Below are 18641 nucleotides of genomic sequence, written 5' to 3'. Positions count from 1 at the left end.
ATATCGAAAATAATCGAAAATGTAAACTATTTGTTTATGATATGATGTATTACGTAATGATATCAGTTTTATTTATAATATAACAATTTTATTACTATGTAAAAGATATAAGGAAAGGCGTCATTGTATGGCTTATGTAATGTTTATTGTTATAAAAAAAAAAATAACAAACCAATTAATACGATTATGCAAAAATATATTAAACGATAAATGACACATTGGAACTTGGACTAAAGCCAGTCATTTAGGATAAAAGCTGTACGATAAGAAAATGTTGCAAATAACCGGACTTTAAAAAAAATTCAGTACGTTCTAAATTTAAATTTTTCTCGGTGCATGTTTTATGGTTTACTAGAAACGGGAATTAACGCGGTCGTTTAGGTGAACGATGATGACCTAAACGATCGCGTGATCCGTGTGTTCCCGGCATAGAATAGTCCACCCCTTCCTTCCCCGTGTGGTAAGAGGTGACTTGGGAGGGCGAGGGATGGGTAATAGCGTCCCTCTTAAAACATCTCTAAACCCTAACTGCAGTTGCCAATCCGCCTGCCAAGCGTGGCAACTACTGGCAAAACCCTCAAAGGGGAGGTTTATGTTAAGCAGTGGACTATTAAGGGACTGACGTAGCACTGTCAAGTCTACGCTTCCTAGGCAGAACTTTTTTCTTCTACCCACTTATTGTTCACACAATTTGTGCAATACGGACGGCCGTGCCTGTGTCCACGGCCGCTGTAACCTGGTTGAAGCATTAACATAATTCAGATAAATTCTCAAAAATTAACTGAAAGATCGCGTTAATTCCCATTTTTTATAAACCATAAAACGTTTTCAATTTATTTATATTTACTTCCTTTTTGTTTATATATATATGTTAGGTGATATCTTCACCAATTCTGAACTGAATTGATATTAGGGGGATAGAGATTGTTAAAAATGCGAACTACAAATCCCATTGGTAGCAATAAACCCTATCAGGTCGACCTCCATATGGTCCCCTCTGGAAACCATAGTGATTAATTTTTGTGGAATTCGTCACGATGGGCTAACTGACCTGTCCTTTTATTCTCACCTATCATCGATCACTGGTGCTTAGCCAATGTATATCGTTAGCGCAGGCAGGGTCCCATTCCATTATCGTCCATTAAAAAAACTTTTGATATTTCTTTGCGTGTTGATAATAGATTGATGGATAAAAAATATCAAAACTTTATAGTTGAACTATTACATTTATGCATTTTACATTCACCAGAGGGAGACTTTGTACAAAAGTCGATTGCTTGGGTACCTCTGTCCCATTCGTGTTTCAACCGCGAAGCAGTTGTGTTTGCATGGCTGTATTTCGGTTTGAAGGGTGGGATATGGCTTGAATTTACTGGGTACAGAGGAATAACACCTGAGTCCTCAGGAATGGCAACGCATGGGGGATATCATGAGCGAAACAGTATACTCTGTTATGTCCATAGTACTGCTCATGTCTATAGGCGACGGTTACCACTTTCCATCAGGTGGGCCGTCAGCTTGTTTGCCATTCTAAGTTGTATAAAAAAAAATTCTCGTAGATTAAAAGACTACCTATTTCAAAAGCTAGCGTCAATCTCGTACAATTTACATTTTTGTCGTTTCTTCTGTAAACCCTGGTATTATCTAGATTATTTCATTACTATATTAGACTAATCTACATGAGACCATAGATAAGATGCTATCTACGTAATTATTATCATGTTTATCTTTCCAATATTTTATCATGCAAAAACTTCTGTTGGTATTAATTAATAAAAGTAGTGAATGCCACTAAACACGAACTGTCGAGAGTGAATTTTTTTTTATACAACTTAGAATGGCTAACAAGCTGACGGCCCACCTGATGGAAAGTGGTAACCATCGCCTATAGACACGAGCAGTACCATGGACATAACAGAGTGTACTGTTTCGCCCATGATACCCCCCATGCGTTGCCATTCCTGAGGACTCAGGTGTTATTCCTCTGTACCCTGTATATTCACGCCATATCCCACCCTTCAAACCGAAACACAGCCATGCAAACACAACTGCTTCACGGTAGAAACACGAATGGGACAGAGGTACCCAAGCAATCGAATTTTGTATAAAGTCTCACTCTGAATGTCGACCAAACTGGAGATTCAGCGAAGACAGACTAAAGCCACATGATTTGGCATGCCCATAAGAGATGGCTGTTTTCTGCGTAACTAACTCCTATTTGCTGAGCGGAAAGGGATTGTTAGCAATGGAGTTTGACAGCCCCATTTCTAGGTAGGTAGCCCTATTAGGTCGACCTCCACGTGGTTCCCCCTGGAAATCATCGTGAACAAATCTTGTTGAATTCGTCACGATGGGCTAACTGACCTGCTTCATGCTCACCTATCACCTTTCACTGGTGCTTCATTGGTGTACACCGATAGCGCGAGAGGTGGTAACCATTCCATTATAACCAATTAAAAAAAGACTCCTATTTGCCCGAAGCGACGACGAAAATCGATCAGAACAATACGTATAACAATGCGTGGTTAACGTAGTCTATACTTATAATAAATCTGTAGAGAGGTCAATTCTGTACATGAAATATATTTCCGAAATAACTATCGGAGTGCGATTAGTGATCGATACTGATGCCAAAAATGCAATCAGTAAAATTTTTGTCTGTCTGTCTGTATGTTCGTTATAGAAACAAAAAGTACTCGACTGATTTCAACGAAACTTAGTACAATTATTCTTCATACTCCTGGGCAGGTTATAGTATACTTTTCATCACGCTACGATCAATAGGAGCAGAGCAGTGAAGGGAAATGTTGAGAAAACGGGAGAAGTTACTCCATTTTTTTTTAATCTAAAAATGTCTACCTGTGCGAAGCCGGGACGGGCCGCTAGTTTAAAAATAAAGTAGCTCTAATATAATACTCAATGTGACATTGAATGATGTTAATAATTCCTATTTTCACACTTACAAGTGATAAATTAATGAATAGTATACCTATCATTTGTACTGCACAATGTTATGAAGTATTCATTTTAGCCTTATATGTCAACTAGCGCCTTCCTCATAAGGGGAGTTCTGCCAGTAGTTGCCACGCTTGGCAAATGGGTTGGCAACCGCAAATAGGCTTTTAGATGTTTTAAAAAGGACGCTGCTGCCCATCCCTCTACCATGAAGTTCCCTTAGTCGCCTTTTACGACATCCATAAGAAGGAAGTGGCCTGTTCGATGTCGGGACCACACGATCAGTTATGCAGTATAAGCTGATGTTAACCTTAACGTTTTAACGAACAGTTAAAAAAAATATTATAATATATCATTTTATTAGACAATTTTTAACCTACTACAAAAAAGGAGGAGGTTCTCAATTATTCGAAATCTTTTTTTTTTATTTACGTGCCCCGATTACTCGCGTAAAATTCTTTTTTATCTGAAAGGATATACTTTGAGATTGGTCCTATGGAAATTTTAACAAAATCGATTCAATAGTTTAATTTATAAATTAAAATAATTGTATTTTTGAAATAAAATTATTTGATTTTGCCACGATTGAAGTCGATTTTAGTCGGAACACATACATACATATCTGTCACGCCTGTCTCTTGTTAGGGGTAGGCAGAAACAATGGAACGCCAAATGCTTCGATGGAACACAATCCAATATTATTACAAATAGACATCAGTGAATATAGAATTACGGGGCAGTACACAGCACATTTCGTGTTACAATACTAATCTTTATCCGCGACTTTGTCCGCTTGTTCGGAATATATCGATTGACCAGAATAAGAATAAACCTATGTCCGTTTCCATCCCAAATAATACGTGTATACCAAATTTCGGGACGATTGGTTGAGCCATTTAAAGCGCTAAATAATAACAAACGAACCTACTTTCATATTTATGATATTACACTAATAAGGAAGTAAGGATTCACAGCGTTCAATGTCATCAGATGGAAATTATAAGTGGTTGACAAATCAGCATCATTACCCAACATTGCAACTGGAAGATGATTACAAATAAAGTTTGCGTACCAATTTTCCTATGACGTACGCGACACGAAGGCCAGATGACCTTTCTTGTCATTATTCTGGTAATGAATTTCTTGTCTAAAAATAAAGTAGAAACGAGACATATCATTTGCTCAAACCATTGTATCTATTATAATAATTTGACATTGAACGAATTCAAGACGCCTTCTACGGTTTCGTCAGCCTTACTAATATTATAAACTAGCGATTCGACCCGGCTTCGCACGAGTAGACAGAATTTTCGAAAATCAATACATATAATAAACAAAAAAGTTTCAGCCAATTCAATTGATCGATTATTTTATAGCATTTTATATGTATTTTTTTAGAATGATAGAACTTTTTTATTTATAAACCGATTTAAATAAATCAAGCACTAAATGTTAAGTGGAGCAAACGACGACAAAACCGCATTCAAATCGGTTGAATTTACTGGATACAGAGGAATAACACCTGAGACTTCAGGAATGGCAACGCATGGGGGGTTTTATGGGCGAAACAGTATACTCTATTATGTCCATGGTACTGCTCATGTCTATAGGCGACGGTCACCACTTACCATCAGGTGGGCCGTCAGCTTGTATGCCATTCTAAGTTGTATAAAAAAAACCGTTTCTGAGATTGGCGTACACAAACGTACAAAAAGACAAAAATTTTTAAAAGCATTTTTTTGGATTCGATTGCGTTCATAAAGCCCCCTTATAATAGTTTTTCTAATATATCTTCTATGTATAGACAGCAACCAGTTACAATTTTATTATATGTACCAAATTGATTGATATTAATCAAAATGTGTTTCTTATCTTATAGCGTCTCAACGACATAACCAATCTATAAGTTTAGATATATACTATATTTATATGTATATATTTTGTATATGGGATGGAGAAAGATATAGACTATTTTTATACCGATCTGTAAACATATCCCGGCAACGAGGACGAAGTCGACGGTAAAAGCTAGTAATACTTGTATAATGTTCGTTTCAGATTTCTCATATCTGTAGTAAACCAATACTGTGGTTATACTATCGTATAAACAATAGTACAAATGTAGTTATACTACAACAAGACACGAGTCTGATCAGGTTACACTATGGTGTTGTTCAATCACAAACAATCGGGGGAAAGGGATTGTTAGTAATAGAGACTGAGAATCCCATTGCTAGCAATATACACAACCAGGTCGACCTCCTCGCGGTTCCCCCTGGAAACTATCATGATTAATTCCAGATAAATTTATCATGATGGCCTGTTTTCATTCTCATCTATCATCCTTCACTGGTGCTCCGCCAGCGTATCCCGTTAGCGCAGGCGGGGTTACCATTCCATTTTCGTCCAATAAAAAAAATCACAAACAATCACAGGATCAATGTAAATCGAGCATAAGATAATGGATAGATCAACTTTCACTGGTACCCCGCCCGCACTATCGGTATACGTTGGCGGGGTACCAGTGGAAGATGATAGGTGAGAATGAATGCAGTTCAGTTGGCACACCATGATGAATTTGACAAGAATTAACCCTTCTTTGCATGATGGTGGTAATTTCCATCATAACATTGAAGGCCCAAAAATTATATAAAAGACTTTCACTTTAAGAGTTCACTTTAAGTTGATCGTATTGCAAAAAAACATAACATAGCTGTCAAATTTATTTTTTTAACCATTTTTTCTTTAATTTTGAACATGAATTATATCTACCTTGATTTATTGCACCAATAAAAAATCATGTAAAGAAGGGTTAACCATGATGGTTTTTAGGGGGAATTGCGTGGAGGTCGACCTGAGAGGGTATATTACTAGCAATGGGGCTATTAGATCTCATTACTAACAATCCCTTTCCCCCAGGGTATTCCCCTGATTTAGAACAATTAGCATAATACTGTCAATTGTCTAGAAAAAATATTAATCATGTAATTATTTTAGACATGGCAGGAAACGTGTATCTAAGTGCACAGTGACATGCATACAATTTCACGATATATAATTATAAATACGAGACTTAACTGCTATGAATAAGCAGTCCATATTAGTCCTTGAATTACTCGGTCTTTTAACACATCGGAACGTGATCACGTACCTATTTGTTGTCGAGGGAATATAAAAACACGTATGAGAATTTCACATTAGCATATGTATAACAAATTACAGTAGGTTACACAGTATGATTTTGAAACGATTTCAAAAAAGCGTTCAATGTCTAAGAGTATGTTACTTAGTGTTCTCGTTGTATTATATTGTCTTTAAAATTCTAAACTGTTATGAATTTGTATTGTATTGATATTTTGCAAAGCAAACTATTTTGTCCCATTTTGCTCCTTAACTTTACGACTGTTTAAATTACAGTTTTCTATTGTGAAATAAAATATTAATTTGTTTTTTATTTTTTTATTAGGACGTACAGAAAAGATATATTATACTAATATTTAAGGAAACTTTCTGGGGTAAAAATTTAGACCAGTGTTTTTTAACCTTTTTCATGACATGACCCCCTTAGTATGAAAAAATATTTCGTGACCATCGACCAGTCGTTTTTTTTCATGTATTTTATAATATTACAAATATGTTGTGGGGAATGAATACTTCAATCCATACTATCCATACTATCCAATCAATACTTCATCCAACTTTGTTGGGTCAGGTTATTTTTTTTATCTGTGCAATATACTATAATATACTATATATATAATATACAAGTCATAGGTTTTTATTTTTTTGTTAAATTGCATTAACATACAAATATTTTCACTATCATAATTCTTCATAAATCTATCTTTTTTTGTTTTTTTTTTTGCTGAGGTAGTTTTCGCGATCCCTTTATAGAGGCTTCGCGACCTCCCTATAGAGGCTTCGCAACCCCTCAATGGGTCGCGACTCACACGTTGAAAAACACTGATCTAGACCAAAAGCGTCTTAAATGCTTTTCCAGATTGAAGAGGCTTTTTATTCTAAAAAACAAGACTTTCCTTATGTCAAGTAATTGCGAGAAAGAGAAGGTTGCATATCGCATAAGACATTCAAACAGAGGATTTCCTGAAATAGCTATCTCTAAGTAAATTTGCAAAGGATTTAGCAATAACACGAATTAAAATATCAGTAATTTGTTAGTTAATTTCTATCCGATATTGCATCATATAAAACAAAACATTACCAATATATAGATGTTTTCAGCAGCATATAGTTTCACAATTTTTCTTTCTGTATTGTTAGTGTTCCATATTCATCTCCTTCTAATATTTTAGTTCTTTTTTTATGGGTGAAAATGGAATGGCAACCCCGCCTGCGCTAACGGGATACGCTGGCGGAGCACCAGTGAAGGGTGATAGATGAGAATGAAAACAGGCCAGTTAGCCCAACATACTTTCATCAGAAATTAACCATGATAGTTTCCGGGGGGAACCGCGAGGAGATCAACCTGGTTGGGTATATTGCTAACAATGAGATTCTTAGTTCCCATTACTAACAATCCCTTTCTCCCTACATTTTAGTTCTAGGTCAGTTTATAAAGAAAGCTGTTCTGTAGCGAATTTAGCTCATGTTAACCAGAATTGTCTAATAGGGTCAGTATGTTTCGAAGCGCGATGCGTAGTTATTGCCAATCAACGTCACAATCAATCAAAGCCAGCAAATGGGTTTAATTGAAAGATCGACAAGCAACTAGTGACTAGTACCTGGCGGTTGCGGAAGACAGATGTCTAGAAGATATATTCAATCTACAAACTTTTGACTTCGAAAAACTTTTTTCTAATAGAGATGAAAAATGGAATGTATTGGAATTCTGCCAACGTCTTAAAAACACATTGTTCAAATTGAGTAGGTAATTCATAACGGTACTGTTCAAGAAGATTCGAAATCCAAAAATAAATGTAAATAGAATAGAAATAATGTTTATTTAAATAGACTTGTTTAGACAAGCTCTTTTAAATCGTCATTTTTTTTATGATTATACTGGTGAGCTCGAAATATTGTCTGCCGAGAAGAACTCGCAAGAAACTCAACTGTTAATCTTTTCATTTTATTTATGTACTTAATCGTAAAATTATATAAGTATTAAAATATTTATTTCTCATGTCTAGGAGAACTATGTAATCTGCTAAACATTCATTGGAGTTGCTGAACTACAATGGACTATCTTTTAAAGTAATTAAGAATTAATTTAGTCTGATCGATACCCATATTTGTTCATCAAACTCTGACCCTATTTTTGTAGACGAACTATTGTAAAATTTACATGTGACCAACGAGGATCAGACCTCAATCTATGTCCTGCCTATATGTACACGGTTATTCGTAATGTTTGCTAACCACACGCGACCGCAAATAAAACGACAACTGCGTAGTTGTACGTGAAAAGAGACGCAGTAGTCAATAGTATTTCTTGAGCAGACAACTGAAGGGAGTCGTCCCCTGACTGATGTGCACATTTCATATCATTACATATAATAAAATCGTAAGTGGTCGCTGTCTGTACATGGAAGATATATAAGAAAAACTATTACAAGCTTTATGAAAGCAACAGAACCCAAAATAATGATTTTTAGAATTTTTGTCTGTTTGTTTGTCTGCACGCTAATCTCAGAAACAGTTCAACCGATTTGAATGCGGTTTTCACTAATGCTTTACCGTTTGCTTTGCTCCACTTAACATTTAGTGTTTATTTTATTTCAATTGGTTCATAAATAAAAAAGTTATATCTATCTAAAGAATCACATATAAAATGCTATAAAATATTCGATCAGTTGAAGTGGCTGAAACTTTATGACGGTAGGTTATATATCATATTTGAACTTATAGGATATTTTATATACCGATTCACGCGAGTAGCGCCGCGGAAAACAGCTAGTTGTTGAATAATGATTTGACAGTGACATTTCTTTCTTTTTTATTATTGACAAGTGTCTGACATTTTTGATGTATTTTTTTTTATTATAACATTTCGAATTTTAATGACTTATTTAACATTTATTCTTTTTAAGTTTTAATATTTGCATGCCTAATTATGGCGAAATATGAGGACTTATACTTATTGTAACATCTATACACTTACCATGTTTCTTGTAAATAAATAAATAAATAAAATAATACTGTGCAATCCATTTGTTCAGTGACTATGAAAAAATATATTGCATTGTATAACACAGACAATTTTACAACTGCTATTAAACAATTGTACAAATAGAATAGAAGAGAACAGAAATAGTCTTTATACGAATAGACTTGTTTACAAGCTCTTATAAACCGTCAATTCTATATGATTGTACAGCTCGGTACGGGATGTTGTTATCTGCTGAGAAGAACTCACAAGATACTCAACAGTTACTCTTTTCGAATTATTATGTACAAGATAATTTTACATTCGCATGGATACTGTAATTATATTTAGAATTAAGTTCTATTTATTAGTATTATTATATGGGAAATAAACAAGCAAATATGAGAAGATCAGTCCCCACAAGCGGCACTCGTTCACGAGTATGAAGGGACGAGCCCGCCATCATCACCAGCCATATCGATTACTACTAATTTATTAATAATTTATTCCTAGTTAGTATATTAGTACCAGAGAGATACTATAAAAGAACGTCTGCATGGATTACTCTGTCCCAACCATCTTTATGCTATGAAGAAGCTGTGCGCGCATGGTTATGTTTTAATTTGAAGGGTACGATATGGCAGTGAACAAGGTAGTAAATGAGGATATTCGCAAAATAACCAAAGTAACCGACATAGCCGTAAGGATGAGCAAGCTGAAGTGGCAATAGGCTGGTAGTTAGTAGTAGGTGGGTATGTAGGTAGTAGTACATAGTTCGAAGAACCGATAATCGATGAAGAAAAAAGGTTCTTGAGTGGCGAACCCGTACGGGCAAACGCAGTATAGGACGACAACTAGATGGAGTGACGACCTGAAATGCATTGCATGTAGTCAGTGGATGCAGGTCGCTCAGAACCGTTCCTTATGGCAGTCTGTAGGGGAGGCCTATGTCCAGTAGACAATAGACAGATAATGGCTGAAAAGATGATGATAATTCCTAAAGAGGGTTGACCTCAGGCAGATAGCTGGTCGTAAAACTAAGCCAAATCTTTTTGTAATGTATGATAAAAAACATATTACGTCGACCGCATATAATAATTGGGATAAGGGTAGGAAGAAAAAGAAGTTGATGATAATGGCATTCTGATATGGAAGTATTTTACTGCCATATCAAAATTTTAGAGTTAATCACGATTTTATAATCCACCGGTTCTATATTCATCATCTGTTATTAGTACATAACTAATTGGTCCTTCGAGCCGGATTATCCGTGATTTTTAAAATTAGTCAAGTATTATGCCACGTTAAAATTAACACGTAATTGTGACAAAAACCCGTTAATTATATATATTAAGCGCAAAGAAAAACTTTAAAATCTATGGATTCATAAATTATTGGTTCTATAGTTATAATCTCGTCTTGTTTTTGCGAGTCTTTTCGAGCGGAGCTTTACTATCTTAATAAAGTTTTCAAGGACGATTTAAAATACACAATGCACTTGACATATCTGCGTCCTAAACGAGTGGCAAACGAATCTAAGAAGAGAACGCCATCCATTGCTATCTCATTACACCGTATGAGATATCTATATCGTACCTATAACTACTTACGTTACTTATCTAGCGAGAGAGAAAGAGACAGAATGAATAATACTTCATTTGTATCAAACACATGTTTGAATAAAAATAACAATATCACACATACAGACAATTGGTATGATTGAAAAAGGGCGGCCCGTGACCTTATAGCTGAGAGTAGTCTTTATCTAGGGGGACGGACGATGCATAATGTACACAAACTATTTTTATCAGGATATAAAACAATATTCTCATGCGACTATATTTTCCAAACTTGTAAACACTTCCAGTAATTTCCAGAGAAAGAATATGGAACACCAAGTTTCACTTCACGATGACATAACAACGAATCGATATTCCCTGGGGAATTATGGTTTGCACTTGGCTCGAGGCCAACGTGTAAAGGTTACTCAGCTGATTATTGTTGTTGCCTGAAACTGGCGTCGTGACAAATAACACGAAATTAAAAACTGTCACACGAATTTTGTAATTTTTTTTTTTATTTCTTTTTAAGTGAATTCAAAAAGAAATTCTTATATTGCCTGATATCTGTATTTTTGCGTATATTACGCGATATTTTGATCAATTTTAAATGTGTTAGTTCCATATTAATTGTATTAAGATTGAGGTCGTATCTATTTGCAATGCCAATAACTATGTGATATCTACCCATGTTTTAGCAAATAAATACGAATATACCTTAATCATAAGTTCTTAAATAACTACGTTTACACTTAAACCAAGCATGAAATATTTAACATTTTATTCACCTAAAAAAATTCAAACTTAATTATGAACATAGAATAAAAATTAATCATTAAAAACAGTCCAAATTTAGAGAATACGAAAAAAAAACTATAATATTTGAGAACCTTTATTTTTTGTAGTCGATTAAATAAGAAAATGCTAGAATTAATCATTTACATTATTGCTTTTTTATTACATGAAATGACATGAAGCTTTGATGATTTATACTCTTCATACAGGTATAAACTAATTATATATATATATATATATATATATATATATATATATATATATATATATATATATATATATATATATATATATATATATATATATATATATATATATATATATATATATATATATATATATATATATATATATATATATATATATATATATACACTAATATTTTCCTCAGAAAAGTTTCCGCTGTTTACCCAATTAACGTTCGGACGGTCAAAGCAATCTATAGAAATTAGCACGATAAGTGCCTGGTGACGGACGTCGTAGGTGTCTGGTGTAACGAGTATGTATTATCGCCTGCTAGGGGCAAGAATGAAGCATATTTATTTGTAATTGAAATCACTACCATTTGTCAACAAGTTTGTACAAAAATCTTCTGCATGAGTAGAACTACGGTTTCTGTCGTGAAACAATTGTGTTGGTGTATCTATTTCATCCATCCATCCCACCCTTGTCTTCGCATTATATATTATTTGTCCAATAGTATTCTTGAAGTAAAAAATACGCCTTACTAATTAACAGCTATTTATAGCCTGATCAAGGTAGTCATATTAATGTGCAACTACCCTCTCACAAAACTATTCTCTTAATATCTATATCTCAGATTTGAAGAGTGGAATATGGGTACGTAGGCTTCTACGAAGGATTTTACTGAAGAATATTAAAGTACAAGGGAGTTATCATGGGCACAGTGTATGTGTACCATATGTACATGGTTACAGTGTATTCTATGATGCCCATGATGATTTTCAATTCTATACGCGACGGATACCACTTTCCATCAGGTAGTTAGATTCTACTGGTCCAAAAAACAATATGTTAAAAGACTGTTATCCAAAAAATAATATTAGATAACAAACTTCGAACATATTCGAAAATAGATATCCGCCCGATATGGGCGATATCGTAATGGTCGATGATCCTTCCGCCATCAATGTCCAGAGAAATACAGTATACAGATATCGGATCGGTATCCATAATATCCATGTCTATTTAGTAGTAACTGTGTAGTTATATAATCGGAATTTATACATGAGGAAAATGACCATCTCGACCTATTTGGCAATATGAAAATATATGACTAACATTTTTCAGCAAACATTTCCGAAACTAGGCAAATATTTAGACGGTGTGACGCGAATTTGCCTTGGGAAATTGACCGTGTAAGTTATTTTTGGCACAGTGCAAATTTTGACACTTTTGCATTTTACCAACGATTGGATTGAAAAGTTTTATTTTTTACATAAAGCCTTAATTTTAATTTCCATAATGAATGCAGTTTACTTAAGTAATTATCAGAACTTTGCACTTTGAACTTTTTTATAAAAATATAGATGTGATAGATTAATAAAAACAGCTAAATAGGATATCTCCCTAGAAGTACTTTACCAGAGGGAGACTTTGTACAAAAGTCGATTGTTTGGGTACCTCTGTCCCGTTCGTGTTTCAACCGTGAAGCTGTTGTTTGCACGACTGTGTTTCGGTTTGAAGGGTGGGATACAGCGTGAATTTACTGGGTACAGAGGAATAACACCAGAGTCCTCAGGAATGGCAAAGCGTGGAGGGTATTATGAGCGAAATAGTATACTCTGTTATGTCCATGGTACTGCTCATGTCTATAGGCGATGGTTACCACTTTCCATCAGGTGGGCCGTCAGCTTGTTTGCCATTCTAAGTAACTTCAACAGAATCGTCCTAAAATTTTTTAAATGACGCGAAGTTTTAATAAAACTTTTTGAGTACATATAAAATTGTAATCAAGAAAAGACTTTTATTATACAAATCGCAGTGTTATACATTTACTATATGTGATTATCATTATCAATAGTACATTAATCAAACTATAATATGAGAAGCAACATTCAGTTGGTCGATCGTATATTGGTACTTTTATGTCAACCACTCGACGCACCATAGATGTAAATGGTCTAGATGTGACGTACCTGAGCTGAGCGCAGTAGTACTGGTGCGGGATGGCGGTCAATACACCAGCACCGTCTCCGGTGTCATTGTCGCAGGCGCACGCGCCGCGATGCTCCATGCGTTTAGCGAGGACTTCTGCATCACGGACGATCTATGACGAACATTCATCATGTAGATTTGTTTCGTTGTACCAGCTGTTCACTGATGAACATAACCTCCTCCATAAAGGGAGTTTTGCCACGCTTGGCAACCACAGTTTGACTTTGGTGATTTTTTAAGAGGAATGTTGCTAACCATTTCTCTACTATAAGCTCCCTTAGTCGACTCTTACGACAAACAACCACGGAAAAGGAAAGGGTGTCCTATTCTATGCTGGATCTTAAACGACTTTGTTTTGGTTTATAATTGTTATACTCGGCGTTTTCATTAAAACTACTAAGTGAGTCGCAGAATTCTATAAGTAAATTATTTCTTTCTTTTCAAATTTTTTGTTTTATTTTTATACCAAATACGTTGTAGATTAAACAATGAAGAAATACATCTAAATCAATCTTAAAAAGATTTGTATTTTTTTTGTAATGGTTTATCCTCAAAAAATTCTTAACCCATTTTTTTTTATTTTTTCACGCATAGAAAGCTACATTATCAGCCATTATTAAAATAATATATAACCTATGTTAGGTTATATATTATTTTCGTTTATTATGGACGGATACCACATTCCATCAGGTGGGGCGTCATCTTGTTTGCCATTCTAAATTGCGTAAAAAAATTCTAGACTTGAGCATGGACTAAGAAATTCCTGAAAATTGTATATGATTCATAGACAATGAGTATACTCACTTTATGACTACGTTTACCGTCGATAGCAACAACAAAACCAACACCGCAAGCTTCGTGCTCGTTCTGTGGGTCGTACAAGCCTTGCTTGCTCGGCCCTTCCCACTCCATACCTTCGAAAAACAGAGGTTCCTGAAGTATGATATTTATACTCTATTTCAGTAGAAATTAATTACAAGGTAACCAAGTTTTATTGAAATTATTACAGAAAGACACTCCAAAAAAAATTAATAACAAATCGAAACATTTAAGGAATTGATAAATTTTTGTTTAATGCTACTATTGGATAACAGGAGGAGGGGGGGGGGGGGAATTGTTAGTAATGGAGTCTAACTGACCCATTGCTAGCAACACAAAATCAGATCGACCTCCACGCGGTTCCCCGTGGAAACCATCGTGGTTAATTCTAGTGGAATTCGTCATGATGGGCTAATTGATCTGCTTCATCGTCACCTATCATCTCTCACTGGTGCCCCGCCAGCGTATATCGATAGCGCAGGCGGGGCTACCATTCCGTTATCACTCATTAAAAAAAAAACAGGGGAGAGGAATTGTTAGTAGTGGGGATCCATTGCTAGTCACGCGGTTCCTCCTGGATACCGTCGTAATTAATTCTTGTTGAATCCGTCACAATGGATTAACTCCTCTAGTTTCATCCTAGCCTATCACCGCTCACTGGTGCTCAGGGGGAAGCGATTATTGGTAATGCGGACTACCAGTCCCACTGCTAGCAATATACCCTGACAGGTCGACCTCCACGTGGTTCCCCCTGGAAATCATCATGACTAATTGTTAATGAATCCGTCACCATGGACTATAACCGACCTGGTTTTATCCTCGTCTATCACCCACTCACTGGTGCCCCGTCGTCGTATACCGATAGCGCAAATGAAATTACCATTCCATTATCATCTCATAAACTATTGGACATCAGTATACCGCTTTATAGTTGAATTAATTATTTATGTTACATGTTTGTTTACATAGTTACAAGTTTCATTTTACCAGAGGCAGACTTTGTATAAAAGTCGTTTATTTGGGTACCTCTGTCCAATTCGTGTTTCAACCGTAAAGCACTTGTGTTTGCCTGGCTGTGTTTCGGTTTGAAGGGTGGGATATGACGTGTATTTACAGGTGAATTTACACCTGAGTACTCAGGAACGGCAACGCATGGGGGGTATCATGGGCAAAAAAGTATACTCTGTTATGTTCATGGTTCTGCTCATGTCTATAGGCGACGGTTACTTTCCATCAGGTGGGCCGTCAGCTTGTTTGCCATTCTAAGTTGTATAAAAAAAAGTACTAATGAATTGAATGTAAACAATGGGTATACACCTGAAATAAAAAGATTTTTTTTTAAACAGAATTATTACAGAGCGTTATGATTTGTATGTCTGTATGGCAACCATACGTCTAACGTGAACTGAAAAGCCTCAATAAAAAAGTTTAAAAACATGTCATGGTATGAAACGCATACTAGGGGAAATTAGCTACACAAATGTGTTTATTATATTTAAAATGTGTTTATTATACTATCAGTGCCAGCGAATCGCGGATCTTTTTATCTCGGCCACACGCCGAGATAACTACCCTCTTCATCCAAAATTCTACTTGTAAGTTAAATTTCATAACGATTAATTGAGCCGTTATAAGGCGCTGAGAGGAAGTTAAGTTCTTAGAAATATATTTTAGTACATACAAGACAGATTGGTTGAAGAAAACAAATCAAAACTAATCTTTTTTTATTTGCTTGGACCAAAATAATTGTAGTATAATTACTGTAGGGTACTTACACTAATAGAATAAACAGATATGAGTATGGAAATAAACGCCATTCTAAGATATCCTCAGCACTTCACCTTGCTCCACAAATAACATTACTAACAAAACGTTATCACGAGTTCAAGGGCATGAGACATTGACTGCGTCTATTGCGCAAAAGCCGGCAACTACGTATCAAATGAATATCAAACTAATATAAAAATAAAGAGAACATTCATACCGTTATCTCACATCTCGTGAAACGTGATAATCATAAGAAATCCAAGGATTCATATGGGGTAATGAGAGATCGCTAACGCGACGAATAGCTTTCGTATAACTCCCTCGTTTAATGAGAACTAAAACATTCTCTAAATCCATTTTCACTATTACACTTTGTTTTGTCACTTTCTTTCAAATTCAGACAAAAACAGTACAATAGCTAAAACAGATTCATAGGAGGTTTGATGTTTTTTATGAATATGAGAGGGTATGCCTATATAAATAATATAAAATTTATTTTTGACTTCTTAATATTGGGATTTAAATTGTTGTCTATACAAAATTACATTGAAATAAATACAGTAAATTAATCGAAAAGAATACAAAATATGTTTTCGTACAATTTAATTAAGCAAGAAAATGAAAATACCTTGATAGTCATAATTCTGGCTGATAAATAATTTGTGTATTTACTTATTTTTTTTATTATAGAAATATATATGTACAAGTGGACAGGATACTAGTAAACCTTCTTTTCAAATCAGTCAATGTGGAATACACTAAAGTGGTATATGAATTGGTTAATTTAGTTTTTTTTTATTACCTTAATTGACGGAAGCTTTTCATAAGTAATTTGTAGAGTAGAGATTGTTAGTAAATAGAGAGTATATTTCCTTATTTGATTATAGACTAGCTGACCCAACAAACTTATTGTGTTACTACCCCCTACAGAGACAATTTATTCTCATCAGGATAAAAAATATACTACCTCACAATTTTTTTTAATAGATGAAAGTGGAATAGTAACCCTGCCATATGTGAGGATAAAAGCGGGTCAGTTGCCCATCGTGAAGAATTCAACAACAATTAACCACAATGGTTTTCAGGGGAACTGCATGAAGGTCTACCTTAAGTTATTGTCGTCCTATCAATGGTCAACTATCCATTGCTGAACATAGACCTCCCCCATTAAGAGGTTTTGGCACTAGTTATGTATACTTGGCATGTGGGATGGTATTTGCAGTTAGACTTTAGTGATGTATTTAGAGGGACGCTGCTGCCCATCCTTCGACCATTAATTTCCCTTAATGGCCTTTAATAACACTTACCACATGGAATTTTTTTTTTTATACTACTGAGAATAGCAAATAAGCTGACAGCCCATCTGACGAAAAGTGATAACCGTCGCCTATAGACATGAGCAATACCGTGGACATAACAGAATTTACCGTTTCACCCATGATAACCCCCATGTGTTGCCATTCCTGAGGACTCAGGTGTTATTCCTCTGTACCCTGTAAATTCACACCATATCCCACCCTTCAAACCGAAACACAGCCATGCAGACAACTGCTTTACGGTTGAAACACAAATGGGACAGAGGTACCCAATTTTGCAATTATAGTACATCTTAGAAAATTTAATTAAAATTTGATGAGTGATTTCAGAGATTAGCATGAATGAACATTATAATATGGGATTATTATTTTATTATGCTTTCAAAATTTATTATTTAAACAAGTGTGTAACCAAAGGTAGGTTGCACAGTCTTTTGAAATAGTGTTTACAACTAGAAAACTATTGTTGTAAATATGACGAGTTGGTTGCAACTATTAGTTCAGTTGTGTTACATATATCTTATATGGCTTGTAGACTCTAAGTAAAATCTTAAGATCTCAAATTATTTAATATAATATCTCACGTTATTAAATAATAACACTAATTCATAAATATATATTTTTATAAATTACATTACAATGGTTTAAAATAGTTTTAGTAACTAAGTATTTATATATAAATTTATGAATGAGCAAAAATATATATTTCAAATGAGGGTAATGCACTTATATGGGGTAAGATGTAGTTTTGGTTAATAAGTTACCTTAAGAGTAGAATTTAATTATTGATACAGAAATAAAATAACATAGACACGGTTGAAATTAATGTGGATGATTGGAAGTAATGACGATTAACAGGAATCAGTAAAATGAAAAAGGAAATGTTGGGCTTAAATACTGAAATAAAAAGCAAGGCAGTGATTAGTATCATGGAAAATCACGTGTACCTATTACTTAATACGAAGTTTAAATAAAAACCGGCGTATAATTGACCATATGTAATTGAGTTGTTTATTTAAGAATATTTACAATACAAGAACTTCGAATGAACCAAACATTGAATAAAGATTACTTATAAGTTTCCACGTATGCACTATCAATACCGACTAACAAATTATGAACGTGGACGCAAAAATAAACTAACAACGC

At 34.7% G+C, this 18641-nt stretch overlaps 1 protein-coding gene across 2 annotated transcripts in view; it reads right to left on the bottom strand.

The window, feature by feature from the left end:
* LOC113511910 (uncharacterized) overlaps positions 1-18641 on the bottom strand; it is an 85427-nt gene that overhangs the window by 66554 nt on the left and 232 nt on the right. The window contains exons 2-3 of one of the 2 annotated variants that reach the window (XM_052894495.1): positions 14395-14523; positions 13572-13702 (exon numbers count right to left, since the gene is read on the bottom strand). In XM_052894495.1, coding sequence (XP_052750455.1) covers positions 13572-13702; positions 14395-14502 — 239 coding nt within the window. In that variant the 5' untranslated portion in view covers positions 14503-14523. The remainder of the gene's footprint in view (positions 1-13571; positions 13703-14394; positions 14524-18641) is intronic. The other variant, XM_052894494.1, reaches the window with a different exon arrangement.

The sequence above is a fragment of the Galleria mellonella genome, unplaced genomic scaffold (genome assembly GCF_026898425.1).
Source record: "Galleria mellonella isolate WM207_F2 unplaced genomic scaffold, CSIRO_AGI_GalMel_v1 utg213, whole genome shotgun sequence".
Taxonomy (NCBI): Eukaryota; Metazoa; Arthropoda; class Insecta; order Lepidoptera; family Pyralidae; genus Galleria; species Galleria mellonella.
Note: the sequence above shows the minus strand (reverse complement) of the source record. Positions and strands in the feature narration are given on the sequence as shown.